The sequence below is a fragment of the Rhodotorula graminis genome (genome assembly GCF_001329695.1).
Source record: "Rhodotorula graminis WP1 unplaced genomic scaffold RHOBAscaffold_5, whole genome shotgun sequence".
In the NCBI taxonomy this organism is placed as follows: Eukaryota; Fungi; Basidiomycota; class Microbotryomycetes; order Sporidiobolales; family Sporidiobolaceae; genus Rhodotorula; species Rhodotorula graminis.
In genome coordinates this window covers 864,755-882,130 of record NW_017264932.1, presented here as the reverse complement: position 1 = coordinate 882,130, position 17,376 = coordinate 864,755, and the positions used below count along the sequence as shown (strand labels likewise).

At 69.1% G+C, this 17,376-nt stretch overlaps 7 protein-coding genes across 7 annotated transcripts in view; 4 read left to right on the top strand and 3 right to left on the bottom strand.

Moving 5' to 3' along the window:
- Positions 1 to 17,376, top strand: part of RHOBADRAFT_64851 (uncharacterized protein) — a 79,916-nt gene that overhangs the window by 33,770 nt on the left and 28,770 nt on the right. Inside the window, exons 3-5 of the mRNA XM_018418596.1 lie at positions 5,164 to 5,230; positions 12,089 to 12,103; positions 17,069 to 17,099. The gene's annotated coding sequence lies outside the window, so the exon portion shown is untranslated. The remainder of the gene's footprint in view (positions 1 to 5,163; positions 5,231 to 12,088; positions 12,104 to 17,068; positions 17,100 to 17,376) is intronic.
- RHOBADRAFT_35690 (uncharacterized protein) lies at positions 1,636 to 2,383 on the bottom strand (the record flags this gene model as incomplete). The annotated part of the gene is made up of 2 exons (XM_018413296.1): positions 1,636 to 1,951; positions 2,042 to 2,383. Coding segments are annotated over 2 exons (657 nt in total), but the record flags the coding sequence as incomplete, so codon positions are not given.
- On the bottom strand, positions 4,474 to 6,166 carry RHOBADRAFT_35688 (uncharacterized protein; the record flags this gene model as incomplete). Its single annotated transcript, XM_018413295.1, has 8 exons — positions 4,474 to 4,692; positions 4,755 to 4,853; positions 4,902 to 5,078; positions 5,155 to 5,275; positions 5,343 to 5,486; positions 5,554 to 5,753; positions 5,819 to 5,897; positions 5,973 to 6,166. The coding sequence occupies 8 exons, from the start codon at positions 6,164 to 6,166 to the stop codon at positions 4,528 to 4,530; spliced, it is 1,179 nt and encodes a 392-aa protein (XP_018271970.1). The 3' UTR covers positions 4,474 to 4,527.
- Positions 6,355 to 10,388, top strand: RHOBADRAFT_43350 (uncharacterized protein; the record flags this gene model as incomplete). Its single annotated transcript, XM_018414210.1, has 13 exons — positions 6,355 to 6,391; positions 6,474 to 6,761; positions 6,871 to 7,077; positions 7,162 to 7,276; positions 7,358 to 7,491; positions 7,572 to 7,786; positions 7,882 to 8,241; positions 8,337 to 8,507; positions 8,592 to 8,673; positions 8,742 to 8,918; positions 8,990 to 9,733; positions 9,804 to 10,288; positions 10,359 to 10,388. 13 exons carry the CDS (start codon positions 6,355 to 6,357, stop codon positions 10,386 to 10,388), a joined length of 3,045 nt encoding a protein of 1,014 aa, XP_018271969.1.
- RHOBADRAFT_52930 (uncharacterized protein) lies at positions 10,828 to 12,854 on the top strand (the record flags this gene model as incomplete). The annotated part of the gene is made up of 6 exons (XM_018416581.1): positions 10,828 to 10,843; positions 10,930 to 11,037; positions 11,106 to 11,818; positions 11,886 to 12,029; positions 12,097 to 12,678; positions 12,750 to 12,854. 5 exons carry the CDS (start codon positions 10,828 to 10,830, stop codon positions 12,655 to 12,657), a joined length of 1,542 nt encoding a protein of 513 aa, XP_018271968.1. The 3' UTR covers positions 12,658 to 12,678; positions 12,750 to 12,854.
- On the bottom strand, positions 12,908 to 15,013 carry RHOBADRAFT_52929 (uncharacterized protein; the record flags this gene model as incomplete). The annotated part of the gene is made up of 1 exon (XM_018416580.1): positions 12,908 to 15,013. A coding segment is annotated over one exon (2,072 nt), but the record flags the coding sequence as incomplete, so codon positions are not given.
- Positions 15,390 to 17,184, top strand: RHOBADRAFT_43347 (uncharacterized protein; the record flags this gene model as incomplete). Its single annotated transcript, XM_018414209.1, has 5 exons — positions 15,390 to 15,437; positions 15,516 to 16,388; positions 16,489 to 16,660; positions 16,758 to 17,010; positions 17,082 to 17,184. 5 exons carry the CDS (start codon positions 15,390 to 15,392, stop codon positions 17,182 to 17,184), a joined length of 1,449 nt encoding a protein of 482 aa, XP_018271966.1.

Sequence of the window (17,376 nt, the reverse complement as noted above, 5' to 3'; positions counted from 1 at the left end):
GGGGGGGAACCGGTGTGAGCGACGGGTGCCTCGAACGGCGGCAAGAGAGGGAAGGGGAACTCGCGACGCACCCGACAAGGTTGGTAAAGTCGCCCAGGAACCAGCTGACGAGGAACGGGAGCGCAAGGCCCTCGCACGAGCCGTTCTTGAAGTTGAGGTAGACCTGCGGCGACTGGGCGAACAGCCACGTGACGATGCTGACCACGCCGAGCGAGCTCGACACGGTACCCCAGTCGACACTGACGAGCATGCCGGGCCCTGCACGGAAGGACGCGAGGTCAGGTGAGCCGCGAGGAAGACGGAGGAGGAGGCGGGGGGACGGGCGCACCTGCCTGGGACCGTGAGGGCGAGCGATGTACCTGCCGGGAGCGAGGGTCAGTCCAGTGCACGCGTGGACGGTGGTGCGAGGGACGCACCTGCTTATCGAGTGGAGCTGGTCGACGCGGGGTGCCGAGACGAAGGCTGGCGATTCGGCGAGGACGACAGGCGCGAGTCGGTGTGCTCGCGGGCCGATTCAAGTGCGGTAGAAGGAGTGACTGGGTCGTGTGTGTAGCCTGGCGCAGCCGGGGCGAGGTGAGCGGACGAGGTCAAGCCGCCGTGCGAGAGGGAGCTCGAGCGAGACGACTCGTCGTGGGAAACGGCGGACGACGATGATGAATCGCAAAGCTGGCACTACGACAAACTAGGACACAGAGAGTGGGTGTGCGCCTGGCAGGCAGGCAAAAAAGGGGGTGGGAGAACTAGAGGGGGGAGACAGAGAAGAGCGAACACCAAGACCAAGCGGAACCTCCTTCCTCCCTCCTCGCCCGCCCGACGACGAGCCACGCGCTTCGCACGCTCACGCCGGCTCGGCCGTGAAGCCGTGCACGAGCGCAGCCACCGCCGCCGCCTGCTCCTCGGGCACGTCCACCTCGACGTCGCCGCGCTCAGACCGGCTGCACTCGCAGTCGCCGTCGCACTCGCTGTCGCTGCACCCGCTCGACTCCTCGTGCGCCGCGGTCGACACGTCGAGCCCGGTGCCGAGCCCGAGCCCGAGGTCGAGCTTGAGGCCGCCCCACGCCGCTTGGACCGCGGCGTCGACGTCGGGCTCGTCCTTGGGGATGGTCGGACGCGGCGACGGCTGGACGGTCGACCGGGTTGCGCTCGCCGCGAGCTGTGGCGACATGAGGCCGGCAGCGTTGGCGCCGTTGGCGGTCGACAGGCGGCGGTTGGTCGTGAGACGAGGCGAGCGACCCGTCCCGGGCGACGAGCGGTCGAGGTTGAGGAAGGCCGACGACGGCGACGCGCGCGCGAACGCCGGGTCGATGCCCGGGTAGGGCGGGATGTAGGCCGCGAGGCCACCGTGCTGGTGCCCGCCGAGACCGCTCAAGCCGCTCAGGCCCGAGCCGACGCCGATGTCCGGCACGTGCAGGTCGCCGTTGGGCGAGCCGGACGCGACCGACGTGGCCGCCGACGACGGGAACGAGCCATGGAGGTTGTAAAGGGCGTGCGTGTGCGCCGAGGCTGCGACGGCGTCGGCGGCCGCTTGTTGCTCGGCGGCGGCGGCGGCGGCGGCGGCAGCGGCGGTCGCCGCCTTGCCCTTCTTTGGCGGGCGAGGCTTGCGGGCGGCGGCCTTCTTGGGCTTGGCGGCCTTGGGCGGTGGCGGTGGTGGCGGCGTCGGGATCGCGATTGCGAGCTCGTCGGGCCCGGGCGAGTCGAGCTCGTCGTCCTCCTCGTCGTCGTTGGTGATGGGCCCGTTCGGGCCCTGGCAGATGGCCTGGTGCCGCGTCAAGGTCGCCTTGCGCGAGAAGCTCTTGTGGCCGCACATCTCGCACGCGAACGGCTTGAGGCCGGCGTGGATGCGCCGATGCCGGGCGAGCGACGACGAGTCGGAAAAGAGCCGGCCGCAGTCCTGGCACGCGTGCGGCTTCTCGCCCGAGTGGACGCGCATGTGAACCGTCAACGCCGAGCGCTGTATGACAGGGAAGAGAGCGAGTCAGTGACCGAGAACGAGGGCACGAGAAAGAGAGAGAGAGAGAGAGAGAGAGAGAGGGAGGCGCACCTGAATAAACGACTTGTTGCACCCGTCGTGGTGGCAGACGAAGGGCCGCTCGCCCGTGTGGATGCGGTAGTGCCGCAGGAAGTCGCTCTTGCGCGCAAACTTCTTGTCGCAGCCGATGATCGGACACGGGTGCGGGTTGTCGTCGTCGCCCTTGAAGCCGGCCGCCGCCTCGCGCGCCGTCGGCCCGCCGCCGGGAGGCGCAAAGTCGGACGCGCCGGGCGCCGTGCCGTTCGGGTTGCGCGGTGTCGGCGCCTGCGGGTTGAAGACGGGCGGGTGGATGTGGGTGTGGGTGCGCGGCCGGTTCTTGCCCTGGCTGCCGTCGTTCGACAGCGCCGGCGACATGCCCTTGTCGGACCTGCCGCCGGCAGGTTGAGGCGTGCCGGCAGGCGAGGCAAAAGGCGAGGCAAAAGGCGAGGCCGAGACCGAGCCGGCGATGTCGGGCAGGTGCGAGGGAAGGGCCGTCGGCGGAGGTGCGGCGGCGGCGGCGGCGGCGGCTGCTGCTGCTGCGGCGGCGGCACCCTTGGTCTGCTTGGGCTTTGCCGCCTTGGCCTTGGCCTTGCTCTTGGTCGCCGCCGACTTCTTGGCCGTCGCCTTCCTCGACGACGCGCGAGAGGTGGACGCGACGGGCTCGAGCGACTGCGAGTCGTCGTGCATCTGGCCGTACGCGGCGAGCGACGGTTCGACCTCGACGCCTGCGTCGTGGTGGAGGTGGTGCTGCTGCGGCTGCTGCTGGTGCTGGTGCTGCTGCTCGAGGGCGGCGGTGGTCGGCGGGAGGTCGCCCGTCGTCGACATGGGCGTGTCGAGGAGGCCGTTGATGCCGAACAGGTGCTTGACCTCGTCGAGCTGCGGGTGGTTGGCCGTCGGGCCGTCGGCGACAGGGAGCGTCGCGGTCGCGAGCGATTGGAGCGACGGGTCGATGGCGTTCAGGTCGAGGTCGACGTCGGGCGTGGCAGACACGGACCCGCCGAGGTCGGCGTCGCCGTCGCCGCCAACGTCGACGTTGCCGAGTGTCGCCTCGACGTCGACGTCGACGTCGACTGGCAGGTCGCCCGCCTGCTCGGGTTGCGCCGAGCCCGGCTTAGACGCCGTCCCGGCCGCGCCGCCCTCGCCCTGCTGCTGCTGCTTGTGCTCCTTGTCGCGCTGCTGCTGCTGCTGCGCCGCCGCCGCCGGGTCCGTCTCGCGCAGGAAGTTCTCGAACGAGAAGTCGCCCGACGCGCCGTAGGTCGCGATGTCGCCGAGCGGGATCGAGTAGTCGCCGGCGCCGGCGTCCATGCCCATGCTGCCGAGGTCGAGGCCGCTGCTGCTGCTGCCGCCGCCAACGGCGCCCGAGGCGGACGACGACGAGACGGCGCCGGCCGGGTTGGTGAGGGCGAACGCGTCGTCGAGCGAGTCGAGCCCGCCGTCGTCGTCTGCGGCGCCTGCCGCGCCCTGCCCGCCCTTGGCCTTCTTGTGCCCGTGCGTCGGGCTCTCCATCGACAGCGCGCCGCCCTTGCGCTTGGTGCCGCTCCCGCCAGCCGACCCGCTCGCGCCCGCGTGCGCGCCCGCCTCGTCGTCGCCCTCGCCGCCGTTCAAGAACGCGTTGTAGAGCGCCTCGGCATCGTCGTCACCCTGCCCTGCGCCGTACCCGCCGCCGCCGGTCCCTGCTGCACCGCTCCCGCCGCCGCTCCCGCCGCCGGCGATGCTGGCGCCCGTGCCGGCGAGCATGGCGGCCTGGTCGTCGCCGCCGGCCATGCCGCGCGGATGTGCGGCCGTCGTGAAGGAGGTGAGCATGGTCTGGGCGGCCTGGGGCGTCAAGGCGGCGCGGGCCGAGGTCGCGACGGCGGCGCGGCGGCCGCGAGACGCGCGGCGCGAGGTGCTGAAGGCGTTGGCGAGCGACATGGTCGTGCCGAGGTCGTGCAGGTGCCGGGGCGAGCCCTGGGAGGGCCTAGGCGGGCGAGAGGAGGGAGGGCCGAGGAGGGAGAGGGGTGGCGCGGGTCGGTCGGCGACGACGGGGGGCGACGGCGACGAGGGCGCGAGCGAGAGAGGGGGCGGCCGCACGAGGCACTGTCGGGAAGAGGTGGTCGGGCGTGTGGTGATGGCTGCAAGAGAGCTGGTGGTGCTGCAAGCCCCGCCCCGGGTGTGGTGGTGCTCCCTCAACAAGAGGCGATGAGGCGGGTCGCTCTCGCTGTTTGGCTGGCCGAGGGGTGGCGAAGGGTCAGCGGCTGAGGTGTGGCAGAGGGGGCGGGGCCAGTCGGGCGGGCTCACTCGAGTAGTCGGCGCTGTTGCGGGCTGCGAGGGCCGTCGTCGGATAGCCGAGAAGCGGGGGTGGGAGCTGCAAGGAGGGGGAGGGCACGAGCTCGACGAGGCGGGAGAGGTGACGACGTCCACTTCCGCTCACTCATGAGTCCATCTCTGTGCAGCTCTCTCTCGCTCTCAGTCTCTCTCTCGCTGTGCACAACAAGCTGTCCGTCAAGCTGCAGGTCCCCCTCCAACCTCGTCGAGAGACGCTACGCCGCCCTCACGGCCCGCTCGATCCTCGCACAGCAGTTGAGCAGCTGCAGCTCCTCGTCCGCCCCGTCCGTCAACGCCTTGTCGGCCAGACCGAGGTCGAGCGCGATGCTCGCCTTGGCGCGCGCCGGCACGAGCGGGTCGAGGATGACGAGGTCGTGCAGCTGCGCGCGAGAGGGAGAGAGTCAGTCCGTGCCGCGCATGAGAGAGGCGGGCTTGTGCGCACCTGCGACAGGACCTGGACGGCCGAGTAGCCCTCACGCGACACCTTCTCGACCGCGGCCCTCACCGTGTCGAACGCGCTCGCGCCCGCCGCTCCCGCCGGCTTCATCTCGACGTCGTCGTCGCCCTCGTCGTCGTCGCCGTGCCGCACGCCGAGCGCCCTCCCGAGCTCGTTCATGACGCCGTCCGGCACGACACCGCCGATCTCTTGCACGCCGACGGGGCTGATGGGCTCGCCCGTCGCGGTGGCGAGGCGCGACGCCGACTGCAGGTACGTGATGGCGCGGCGCAGGTCGCCGTCCGAGGTGCGGATCAGGGCGGCGAGGGCCTGCAGGGGGCGGGGCAGAGGGGACGGTGTGGGTCAGGGCGGGTGACAGAAGGGACAAGCGAGAGAGGGGACGCACGTCGTCCGGGCAGTCGACCTTCTCGGCGAGGCAGATGTCGCGCAGGCGCGCCTCGGTCGACGTCGTGTCGAGCGGCTTGAAGCGGAACTTGGAGCAGCGCGACGTGATGGGCTCAATGATGCTGCTCGTGCGCGTGCGTCAGTCGATCCGAGCTGCCGGTCAGAGAGAGAGAGAGAGAGGGGACGTACCGAGTCACGTAGTTGCAGATGAGGCAGAAGCGGGTGATCTTGGAGTAGGTCTCCATGATGCGGCGCAGGGCCGACTGGGCGTCCTGCGTCATCGAGTCGGCCTCGTCGAGGATGATGATCTTGAACGCGGGCGCGTTGAAGTTGCTGCGGGCGGCGAGCAGGGCGGTCAGTGTCGACGAAGCTCGTAGAGGGAGGGGTGGCTCGGACGCACGGGTCGTGGTTGGTCGTGACGGTCGTCTTGGCAAAGTTCTTGATCTTGTCGCGCACGACCGAGATGCCGCGCTCGTCGGACGCGTTCAGCTCGAGGACGCGCGAGCGGTACAGGTCGGGTCCGTACATCTGCTTGCACAGGGCGAGGATGGTCGACGTCTTGCCCGTTCCTGGCGGACCGTAGAAGAGCATGTGCGGGAGCTGCGGGGTCGACAAGGAGGGTGAGCAGTCGGATCGGGAGGTGGGGAGGAGGAGGGGGGACGGACGTTGCTCGAGCCGAGGGTCTTTTTGAGGACCTGGACGGTGTGGTCCTGGGCCGACACCTCCTCGAGGTTCTTGGGGCGGCTGCAGGCGGGCAGAGAGGTGAGTGAGCGAGGTACGACGAGGCCAGTCGAGGGGGAGAGGGGGGGGGGGACGCACTATTTCTCGACCCAAGGCTGGTTGGCCGGGTCGACAAAGTGGCGGGGACCTGCACCGAGGCCCGAGCCCTTGAAGACGGGAGCTGGAGCGGGCTTTGCGGTGCTGGTCGAGGGTTCGGGAGCCGAGTCGGGGTTGGCGGACGTCGACGAGGTGGACGGGGCGGGCTTGTTCTTGTTGGCGGCTGCGGCGCGCATCATGGCAAAGGCGTCCTTCTTGCCGTCCATCGTGGGCAGGTCTGGCACGGTCTGGTGGTGGGAGGAGGGGGTCGAGCTGATGAAGTCGCGCCGACGAGAGAGAGACGCGCCGTTCCCTCTCTGTCTCCCTCCCACTCGCTCCAGTTGGCACAGCTGCCACGCGCACACGCGCACTGGACTCGCACACGATGGCCACCTCCACCGAGCCATCCACCCCGACTCACCGTGCGCTCCCCCTCGCTCCTCGTCCTCGACGCGTCCACTCGCGACCAAACCTCGCTCACTGTGCCCGTCCCTGCCCCCACAGCAGCCCCGTCGAGCTCACAGCCCACCAGCTCGGCGTGCCCCTCGACCGCCAACACGACCGCAGAGCGCAACTCCAAGCCCACCTCGACCTCGTCCTCGTCCGCCCTCAAGCCCGACAACACGGCCACCGCTGCCACCCTCGTCCTGTCCGACTCGTCGAGCGACGTCGAGGGCGCCTCTCCCGCCCACTCGTCGCGCGACACCGACACCGACATGCGCGACGCGAGCCCGTCCACCTCGTCCACCCGCCGCCAGGAGGCCAACGCCAGCCTCAAGCGCAAGGGCACCGGTGCGTCCTGCCTTGCTCTGGAACCGTCTGGCTGCACGTGTGTCTTCGGCGCGTCAGCAGCCCCGCGGCGGCTCAAAGCGGCAGGCTCACCTCCTTCCGCTCCTCGCAGATGCCTCTTCCTCCTCGGCCCAACCCGCCTCGAAGAAGGCCAAGGCCGCCTCATCGTCCAAGTCGGGCACCGACAGCAAGAAGGTCAAGAAGGCCGACGAGGACGACAAGCCCAAGGGCGGCGCGGCGCTCGTCGAGCTCAAGGGCAGCAAGCTCGAGTTCAAGCAGAAGGCCGTCGCCATCAACCTTACCATGAGCTACCTGGGCGGTGCGTCCCTCGCGTTCTCCTTGTCGGTCTCTCCGTCTTCCATGAGGCGAAGGAGCTGACTCAAACGCTTTCGACGGCACGCAGAGATGACCGCCTTCCTCGATTACGCCGTCAAGCACCTGCTGTCGTCCTCGGACGCCAAGCTCGACGAGTACCCCAAGGCGCACCACCCTCTCATCGCCAAGCTCGTGCATGAGTCGTCCGTCCTCCTCTCTCCTCGTCTCTCCCCCCATTCTCGCGCTCGACCCGCCGACTCACTCACCCGTCCGTGCACCCACAGGCCCAACATGCTCGACGGCGTCTTCCGCTTCGTCAAGCGCACGCTCGCGACGTCCATCGCTGGCGGCATGATCACCCTCGCCGACTCGCAGGACGAGAACGCCGCCGAGGAGCTCGACGAGGTCGAGATCGGCAGTGCGTCCCTCACTTCCCGCTTGACGGGTCCGAGGTCTGCCTCAGCATCATGCCTAACATCCTCACTCTCCCTCCCGCAGAGCGTATCCCGACGGCCCCGCTCAAGGCGCTCATCGCGCAGCTCGCGACCCGCACCAACTACGGCATCGCGCTCAACGACGTTGACGACCTGCCCGAGGGCGTCAAGGGCGTGCCCGCCGCGCTCCAGATCTGGATCTGGGAGGTCAAGGACGACGACATGCTCCCGAGCGAGATGAGGTCGAAGCTCGAGAGGAGGAGGAGGGAGAGGGAGGAGGTGCGTCCTCGCGTCCACTGTCTCTCTCGAGCGGCCCGCGGTCGTCACGAGCCGCAGACAGTCACTGACCTCGCGTCCTGGGTGCCTCGCTGCAGGTCAAGACGGCGGCCGTCGCGCTCTTCCACGCCCTGTCCGAGTCGGAGCAAGCTGCGGTCCTGAGCGGCGATGCCAAGGCCGGCCCGTCCACGTCCTCGTCGACGACGACCAAGGACAAGGGCGCGGCCAAGGGCAAGGGCAAGGCGGCCGCCGCCGACGAGTCGGACGCCGACAACGAGGGCGACGGCTCGGGCTCGGCGGCGGCGAAGAAGAAGGCCAAGGGCAAGGGCAAGGAGAAGGAGAAGGTCAAGGGCGAGGGCGAGGGTGAGACGGGCGAGGGCGGCACCGAGGTCAAGTGCAAGTCGCACAAGAAGAAGGAGAAGAAGGAGCCGACCGAGGAGGAGAAGCGCGACGCCGAGGTGCGCTCGAACCCTCTCTCTCTCTCTCTCCCTCGTGCCGCCTCTCGCCGCCCCCGACACTGACCCTCTCCCTTCTTCCCTCGCGTCGCCTGCAGGAGAAGGCCCGCATCAAGGCCGAGAAGGAGGCCGACAAGGAGCTCAAGCGCCAGAAGAAGGCCGACGAGGACGCCAAGAAGCTCGAGCGCAAGGCCGAGAAGGACCGCGTCAAAGCCGAGAAGGAGCGTGTTCGGCTCGAGAAGGAGGAGGAGGAGAAGCGCAAGTCCCAGGTGCGTCGCTTCGTCGTCCCTCTCTCCGTTCCGTCCATCTTGATTGAGAAGGTCGTACTGATGAACTCGTCGATGTGTGCGCAGGCCAAGAAGAAGCAGACCAACATGTTCAGCAGCTTCTTTGTCAAGCCCACGTCGTCGCCGGCGCCCGAAGCTGCTGGTCCAGGTGCGTCGCGACCGCTCGGACCCACCTCCATCGTCGACTGGACTGACCCTCGCCCCTCTCGCCCACAGCCGACTCGCCCAAGCCGGGCAAGCCGCCCAAGAGCAAGGAGTCGGACTTTGACCGCGTCTTCCACCCGTTCACGGTCCGCGAGAAGGTCACGGTCGCGCCCGTCAACGCGTTCCTCAAGGACGACTCGGCCAAGGTCGACGTCGCCCTCGACAGCATGCCGGACCTCACGCTCAAGGGTCCGTCCCTCATCCTCTCTTTCAAGCGTCGGGACCCTGAGCAGGAGTACTGACACGACTCGAGCGCGCAGACTCGCTGGCCGAGTTCCTCTCGACCGCATCGCCTCGCCGCATCCCTGTCTACGACCCTCACCCTTGCCCGCCCGTCAACGTGCGCCAGTGCGTCGTCGCCATCAACGACTCGACCCTCACCTCGTCCGACACGACCGTCTACTACTCGCTCCTCGAGGACCGCTCCAAGGTCCGCGTCAAGCTGTTCAAGTTCCACTCGGACGTCCGCCCGGGCTACGTCGGTACCTGGACCAAGACGTCGCACGTCGTCGGTCCGCGCACGCCCTTTGCCCGCGAGACGGCGCTCCTCAACTACGCCGTCGACTCGGACGACGAGTGGGAGGAGGAGGTCGACGACCCGGACGCAGAGGACGTCGGGTCGGACGGTGGAGCGCGCTCGGACGAGGAGGGCGGTGCGGCGGGCACGGGCGCCGAGAGCGAGGCCGACTCGTGGCTCGCCGACGACGACGAGATCGAGTACGAGGCCGGGTACGACGCCGACGGCGACATCGCCATGCTCGACGCCGAGGGGCGCGGGTTCGGCGGCGACGACGACGACATCATCGTCGTCGAGAGCGAGAAGGAGCGTCGCCAGCGCGAGCGCGACGCCAAGAAGAAGAAGGTCGAGCGCGAGCGCAAGAAGAAGGAGCGCGAGGCCAAGAGGGGCCCGATGCTGCCCGTCGCCAAGGGCTTGTGCTGGCAGCACGATGTCGGCACCGTCGAGGACGTCGTCTTTGAGCCGATGCGCATCCAGTTCCTCAACGGTGCGCCCCCTCTCGCTCTCGTCGTCTCGATCGAGCGCGCCGACCTGACCCTCTTTCGCCCCCTTTGCAGATGCCGCGTCCGGCCTCAACCCTTTCACCTGGGTCTCCAAGCCCACCACGGCGCCTGCCGCATCATCTGGTGCGCCTGCTTCGTCGATGCCGAGCTCGACCAAGGCCAAGGGCAAGGAGAACGTCGCCCTCGCCGCCGCAACGCCGGCCGCCTCTTCTACCCTCTCGAGCACGGCCGTCGCTCCCGCCTCAACGACCAAGGCCAACTCGATCACGCCCGCCACGACCGCGCCGAGCGACGGCGCCGTCAACACGCTCAAGGCCAAGCGCGCGCCGCCCAAGATGCCGTTCCCGGCCGAGCACCTCGCGCGCTTTGTGCGCCACGTGCACGGCTCGACCAAGTCGCGCATGGTCCTCGTCGAGCTGTTCGTCGACCAGATGAAGGACGAGGGCGTCGTCATCAACAAGAACACGGTCGACGCCAAGTTCCGCGACCTCGGGACCAAGAAGGTCAAGGGCAAGCTGCAAGTCTCCGAGGACGTCTTGGTGCGTCCCGCCCCTCTCATTACCCTCTCTCAAAGGGCGGGACACTGACTCGAGCCTGCACGTTCGACAGGTTCAGGCCGGCGTCAGCCCCGACGAGTGACAGCGGCGCCCGGTCCTCGTCCTCCTTTCCCTCTTTCCTCTCGGTTGGTGTTCATAGGGTTCCGCCGTCTCTCTCTCTCTCCTCCCCTTTGCATACGTACCCCTGTAACTCTAGACCCGCTTGCTTTGCCCTCGACCCTTTGGTGGTTGCCCGCGGGAAAGCGACGAGGCGGTGCTTGCCGGCTCCGGCACCCGAACTTGGCTCGACCGTCGACGCGCCTTGTCGATATCGGCGTATCGCCCTTTTCAGGCGCAAGGCCGTCGGCATGCCTTGCTTGGCGGCCGCTCGCTCGGCAGCCTCCTCCGCACGATTCAGAGCGGGTCACCTCTGGCTCCCCTCTCGCTCTCGACACTCGCACGCTTGCTTCTCAGCTTCGTGCCTCTCTGCTGCGCTCTAGCCCTTCTCGCACCTGTACACCCGCCTTTGCCCTTCTCAACGCATGCCAACCGCGAGCGGTGCGTGCCCTCCTCCTCCTCTCCTTCTTCTCGGCGATTCCGGTTTGCCCGAGAAGCAGGAGAACTGACCTGCAGAACGTCCACAGACTTCATCTGTCGACTTCGTGAGCTCGAGGCGGACCGCCAACGCATCGAGCTCAGCCAGGCGCTCCTCCAGGGCGAGGTGCGAGCGTTCTCGCACGAGGTCGCACGAGGTGAGCAGCACCTCTCGTACTTTCTCCTCTTCCTTCGACTAGAACTGACATCGATGACCAACGTGCAGCCGCTCAGAGCGACCCGAACATCCTGGGCCTCCTCCAAGCCGAGGCGAGGGCCTTGCTTCCTCTCGCCGCGCCGCTCGACCCGCCCGAGCAGCTCACGATCGACAGCGGCGACTTTATCATCGGTACCTTCGACGAGGACGTCATCCTGCCGTCGAGCCTGCCCTTCCTCGACCTCAGCCCGCCATTCGGCGCGACTGGCGACGACGCCGCCGCACCGACCTTCCCTCCCCTCGTCGACATTCCCGACCTGCCCTTCCCCGACGCCGTCATGAGCCTCCCCACCAGCTCCTTCGGTTACGACGCCCATGCCCTGTCAGTCAGCACCTCGGCGCCGAGCACCATTTCGTCGTCCCCACGGTCGTCGTTCTGCTCGCCCGTCTTCTCGCCCATGGACGTCGCAGCGAGCTCGTTCGGGACCGACTGGACATCGTCGTACTACTCGTCGGGCTCGACCGGCGCCGTCTCGCACGCCGGCGCGTCGTTGACGAGCGGCTTCGCGCTCGTGCCGCCGAGGTTTGCGCACGCGCCCTTCGACGCGCACCTCGAGGCGCTCGTCGCGAGCTCGTCGACGCTCGAGCGGGTGCCCTCGCGAGCGGGCAAGGTCAAGTGCGAGTCGCAGGCCGGCGACGTGCGCTTTGACCCGCTCGCCACGTCAACCTCGGTCCGCCGTCGCCAAAGCTCTTTCGGGTCCAGCACATCGCCCGACATTCCTGTGCGCTTCCCTCTCTCTCTCGAGTCCGTTACTTTCGGGCCGAACCTCACACGTCTTGCTCGTCCAGGTTTCGCCAGAGCTCGAGCCGGCGTTGCACAAGTCGACCGCGTGCTCGAGCAGGGCTCGGTCGATGCGTCAAGCCGTCAAGGGCGCGACGACGTCAACCGCGGTCAAGAAGAATGACGAGCACATGTTCGCTGTCTACATCCAGGTGTGTCGTCATCGTGTTCCTCGCCCGCTCGAGAACCCGCCTGACTCTTCCTCCTCGACTCGAACAGGGTGTCGGCAAGACGGGCGAGACGTCCCTCACCCGCCTCTATCTCGACCACTCGTCGCTCGACCCGACCTCGCCCCTCGGCTGCACCGTCACCGGCGACACGCTCTACACGGCGAGCTCGTTCGCCCGCGACTGCGAGCGCGCGAGCGTCTACTCGTTCTTCACGGCGTCGCGCGCCCAGTGGGTCGTCGAGTTCTCGCTCGCCGGGCCCGCCATCGTGCCCGTCACAAGCTCGTCGAGCGACACGACGACCACGGCGGCGGCGACCAGGACGTTCGTCCACTTCCTGCCCGGCGACCTCGTCGTCTCGCCGTCCCTGCCGCTCGGTTCGCGCGAGTGGTGGCGCCTGCAGGAGTGCCGAGGCGCGCATGCCGGCTACCCGGGCGGCGCATGGACGGCGAGGTACGACGACGAGGCGGCGACAGCGAGCGGCGGCGCAGGAGGAGGAGCGGAGAAGCGCCGGCCCGCGAGGATCCTCGCGCACTTCCTCAAGTGCTGCCCGGTCGACGACGCCGATGGCGAGTGGTCGCTCATGAAGCTGGCGCGGCTCATGAAGAAGTAGCCGGTCTCTCGAGCCCTCGAGGTGCGCTCGCTCCCCTCCTCTTCTCTCGTCCTTCGACCGGACGACGCACTGACCCTCTCCTCCTCTCGCAGTCTTTCTCTCTCCCTCTCTTCTCCTCTCGCACTGTCTGTATCGCCGTCGAGTACCTCTGCAGCACGAGCAGTTCCTGTGGCCGCATGTTGTTGTACACGAACCTCTCTTTCTCCCTTTGCGACCCTCTCGAGAGCAAGGACGTGCGAGAAAAGAGAGAGAGAGCAGCGACAGCGCGAGTTGCACAGAGAGTGCTACTCGTCCTTGCCCTGCTCCACCTTGACCGCCTTGCCGTACGCGTCGTCGCGGAACCTCGCGCCGCGGTTGATGCTCTTGACCTTCTTGACCTTGCGGCTCGTGCGCTCGGGCAGCATCTCGGCGCGCGCCTCCGCTCGAACGGCGGCCCACTCGGCGTCGTCGAGCCCGGCGCACCGCTGCAGGAGCGTCGCGAGGTACCCGACGTCGCGCGTCTCGCGCTGGGTCATCCACGCCGGCGGGCTCGGCGTCGTCGTCGTCCCGTCCTCGCCGACGCCCTCGACCGCGACAGCCTCCTCTGCGCCCTGCCCCTGCTCGCTCGACGCCTCGACAGCACCGGCCTCGGCGCCCCTCCACAGGCCGACGCGCATCTTGCGGCCCTCGAGGATCGTCCGGATGAGCTCGACGCCCTGCGGGCCGCCCATGACGGCCCCTCTGCGCCTCCTCGCCTGTTCGCGCTCGTCGTACACGTCCACCTCTCGCGCGGCGTCCCGAGCACCGCCCCGCCCGGCCGTCGTGCGCGCGAGCGCCTCGTCGCTGAGCCGGCCGCGCTCCCACAGGCGCACGAGGCCGAGCACGACGGCGGCGTGCGTGCGCGCGTCGGGCTCGATGCGGTGCACGCCAAACGTCTCGAGGACGACGGCGGTCGCGGCCCAGTCGCGGCGCAGGACGAACAGGTCGAGGAACAGGTTGAGGACGGCGGGCGAGAGGGACGAGGGGCCGTCGGTCGTCGACAGGATGCGCGACGGGCGGTGGTGCGTCGCGGCGAGGCGGGACGAGAGGGCCGAGCGGAATAGGGTGCGCGAGGGAGGGGAGGGGAGCTCGGCGTAGGGGAAGGGCGCGACGGCGTGCAGCGGGCTCGAGTGCGACCGGCCGCGCTGTCGGCGCTCGGCCTCGGCCCACAGCTTGGCCTTGACGGCGAGCGCCCACGACGCCTCGCGGCGCTCGAGCGCGAGGGCGTCGAACTGGGCCCACAGGCCCCAGAACGACGCCCACCGACGGCGGTGCAGCTCGGTGCGGAGGAGCGCGTTGACGAGGTCGGCCGAGGGCGACAGGCCGTGCTCAGTTGCGACGGCGACGAGCTTGTACGCCGGGTCGCGCGTCGCGATGTAGGTCGTACCGGCGGCAAAGTGATGGAGGAGGGCGAGGTACGGGTCGGCGGGAGGAGGACGGCGCCGAGGGGGAGGGGCGGTGTCGTCGGGCGAGGAGGGAGCGAGGTCGCGCCGCTTGGCCGAGGCGCGCTCGTGCGCCTCGTACAGCGCTCTCCAGGTCGAGAAGAGGTGCTGCGCGGCGCGGACGTCGCCCTCGGACGCCTTTGCCGAGATGGCGAGGGCCCACAGGCGGGGCGAGCCCGGCTGGCCCGAGTCGAGCGTGGCGCGGTAGGCGTCGAGGACGTCGACGAGCCAGTCGCTGCGACCCATGCGCTTGAGGACGTCGAGGACCGTCTCGAGCATGGCCTCGTCGACGTCCTTGCCGCCGTCGCGCTTGTCGCGCAGCATGCCGTCGCTGATCCAGGCGAGGACCTTTGCGAGAACGTCGGGCTGGAGGACGAGGTCGTGGTGCGACATGCGGAGGAGGCGCGACGCCAACTTTGGCGTGACGACGTAGCCCTGGGCGTGCATGGCGGCGGCGGCGTCGCGAGCGAGTTTGGGCTGGCGGTACTGGCAGAAGAGCCACGCGAAGCCGTCGACGGTGCGCGACGAGAGGCGGTCGTTGCCACGGCGTGCGAGCGCGTCGAGGAAGGTCTGGAGCGCTCGACGGGGCTTGTTGGTCGCGAGGCTGTCGACCATGGCGTCGCGGATCTGGGCGAGGGTGAGGACCGGCGGCGACTTGGACCTCGCGCTCTTGGGCACAGGGTGCAGCTCGCCTTTGTGGAGCTCGTTGACAGCGTCGAGAGCTGGCGCAGCTCGGTGCGGTGCCGAGGGCGGCGAGACGACGGGAGGACGAGGTGATGAGGCGGTGCTTGATGACGAGTACGGCGACAGGGGTGGCGGGCAGGGGCACAGGCGAGCCGCAAGGGCTCTGACAGCCCTGCTGGTCGCACTGGCGGTGCTCAAGCGGCAGCTCATGCCGCGAGCCGAGTGTTGCGAGAGCAACAAGTACCTCGGCCGTCGCACTCGCCTCGCACCTCCTCCCACCTCGCGCTCGCAGCTCAGGGCAGGCAGAGCTGTACCGCAAGTACTGCTTCAGCTCGCGAGCCATGCTGTCGCGTTCGTCGCGTGCTCGTCGCGGTCGCTCGCCTCGTCCTGCTCATCTCCAAGCTCGCCCCTGTCCGCCGGACTCTCAGCTCCGGTCCGTCCGCCTAGAGCGGAGAGGCGTGAGCACCGCACCCGCTTTGGCCTCGTGACCCCCCACCCGCCCGCGTGCGAGCAAGTGGCCCCACGCGCCTTGTCCTCCGCTCGCAACACTATCTCGCCTCGCTCTGCGCTTCTGCACGGCTGCGCTCGATGGAGAGGCGACACTCGGCTGCGCTCAGTAGACCGTCGACCCCGCCGGTGCGCCCCTCTCTCTCGTCGCCGCTCGCGGCCGCGAACTCTCACGACCCGCACCTGACCCGACTCGGCTCTCTGCAGATCCGCCCGCTGCCCGTCAGGCCAGCAGTGGGCACCTACGCCTCCAAGCCGTCGGCACCGCCGCCCCACCACGTCCGCTTCTCGCCCTCGCCCTCGCGCGCGCCGTCGCCGACTCGCGCTCCTTCGCCCACCCTCTCCCGCTCGTCGACCGCCGCGTCAGCACGCCCTTTGTCCCGCATTGGCTCGACACCTGCTCCACCACGTCCAGCCCTCGCGAGACTCAGTACCTACACCTCATCGACGACCGGCGTCCGCCCGCCCTCGCCCGCCCGCTCGACGACCTACCCTCCGACCCCTCTCGCGCGCCTCTCGACCCCGATCAACCCGTGGCGCCCACCGTCCGGCGCTCCTCGTTCTCCTCTGCGCCGCGAGCCGACCAACACGTGGGACCTGCGTCGCCCGACGACGCACCCGGCGCTCAACCGCCCGTCGAGCCTGTACACCTCGCGCCGCACGGGCCTCGCGACCCCGCCGCCGTCGCGCCCCGTCTCGGGCACGAGCAGCACCGGCCGCTCGACGACGTCGTTCCAGCCCGTCCCGCCGCACCTCGCCTTCATCGACCCGTCGATCCCGCCCGCGTCCGTTACCGGCGTCCACCCCGAGGGCGCCGTCCTCGCGCGCAGCAACCTGTTTGTCGCGCGCGGCAAGGCCCGCCTCGGCGTCGCGTACTGGGAGTACGTCGCCGTCACGCGCGCGCAGCAGGTCCTCGAGGCGTACGTGCCCGAGGTGCGCGACCGGTGCGCGGCGGCGAGGCAGGGCGGGAGGAAGGCGGTCGAGGCCATGAGGGTCGAGACGTACTTGGCGACGAGGTGCGTCATCGAGGTGGCGGTTGCGGTGCTGAGGATGATCAAGGGGAGCGAGGACGGCATGCGCGTGCGTCCTTGAGCTCTCGATCTCCCCCTCGTTCTCCTCCTTGTTCCCGACGCCCTGACCTTTTCTCTCTCCCTTCTCGCCCGTCCTTCTTTGTCGACAGATCAACGCCGAGGTCGCCTCTCGACTCGTGCACATCCGCTGGGGCGACGACGACGAGTGGCGCCGCATCTGGGCGCTGCACAACGACCGCGGCATCGACCCGAGCGTCAAGTCGCAGCGCGATGCTCGCGCCGTCCGAGGCTACACCGAGCTCGCTGTCGACGTCTTTGCCGGTGCGTCCCAGCGAGTTCCGCTTCCCCTTTCCTCGGCCTCTCGGCGAACCCGCTCTCGGACCCTCGTCGACTGACTCGCACTCTCTTGGCCTCGCAGACCGGCCCGCCCTCTCGAAGCTCACTCTCTCGCTGCACAAGAGCATCGTGCACCTCCTCGCGTCGTGGGACATCGAGCTCGAGCTGCCGCGCTCGATCGAGTTGCGCCGCCACGCGCAGAACAACGCCGACCGCGCCGCGTGGACCGAGCTGCAGTGGCGCAACGAGGCGTTCGCGAGCGGCATGCGGGCGACGAGCGAGGGCGCGAGGAGGCTCGCGAGGGAGACGGCGAGGTTCTTGGACGGCGTCAGGGGGTGAGTCGGGTTCTTCCTCTTGCGAAGGTCGTCGGGCCGCACTGACCTTCTGTTCTCGCCCTCAGACGCAGCGGCCTCGACGGCGACAAGTACCTCTCGCTTTTCCAGCGCCTGCAGACGTACGCGCCGATCGGGTTCGACCTCGAGCCGCGCAAGGAGTACTGCCCACGCTGAGTCGCACAGACCCTCTCTTCCTCGCTCTCTTTGCCTCTCTTTCGGTCTCTCGCTCTCGGTCTCTCTCTGTAGCCGTCTGTCGTTGTACTGTAGATCAAGTCCGTGCCCGTCTCGCGTTGCACCTCGAGAGCAGCTACGGTCCGTCTCCTCGTCGGTCGGCCGCTCGAGCTAGAGCGGGCCCTCGAGGTCGAG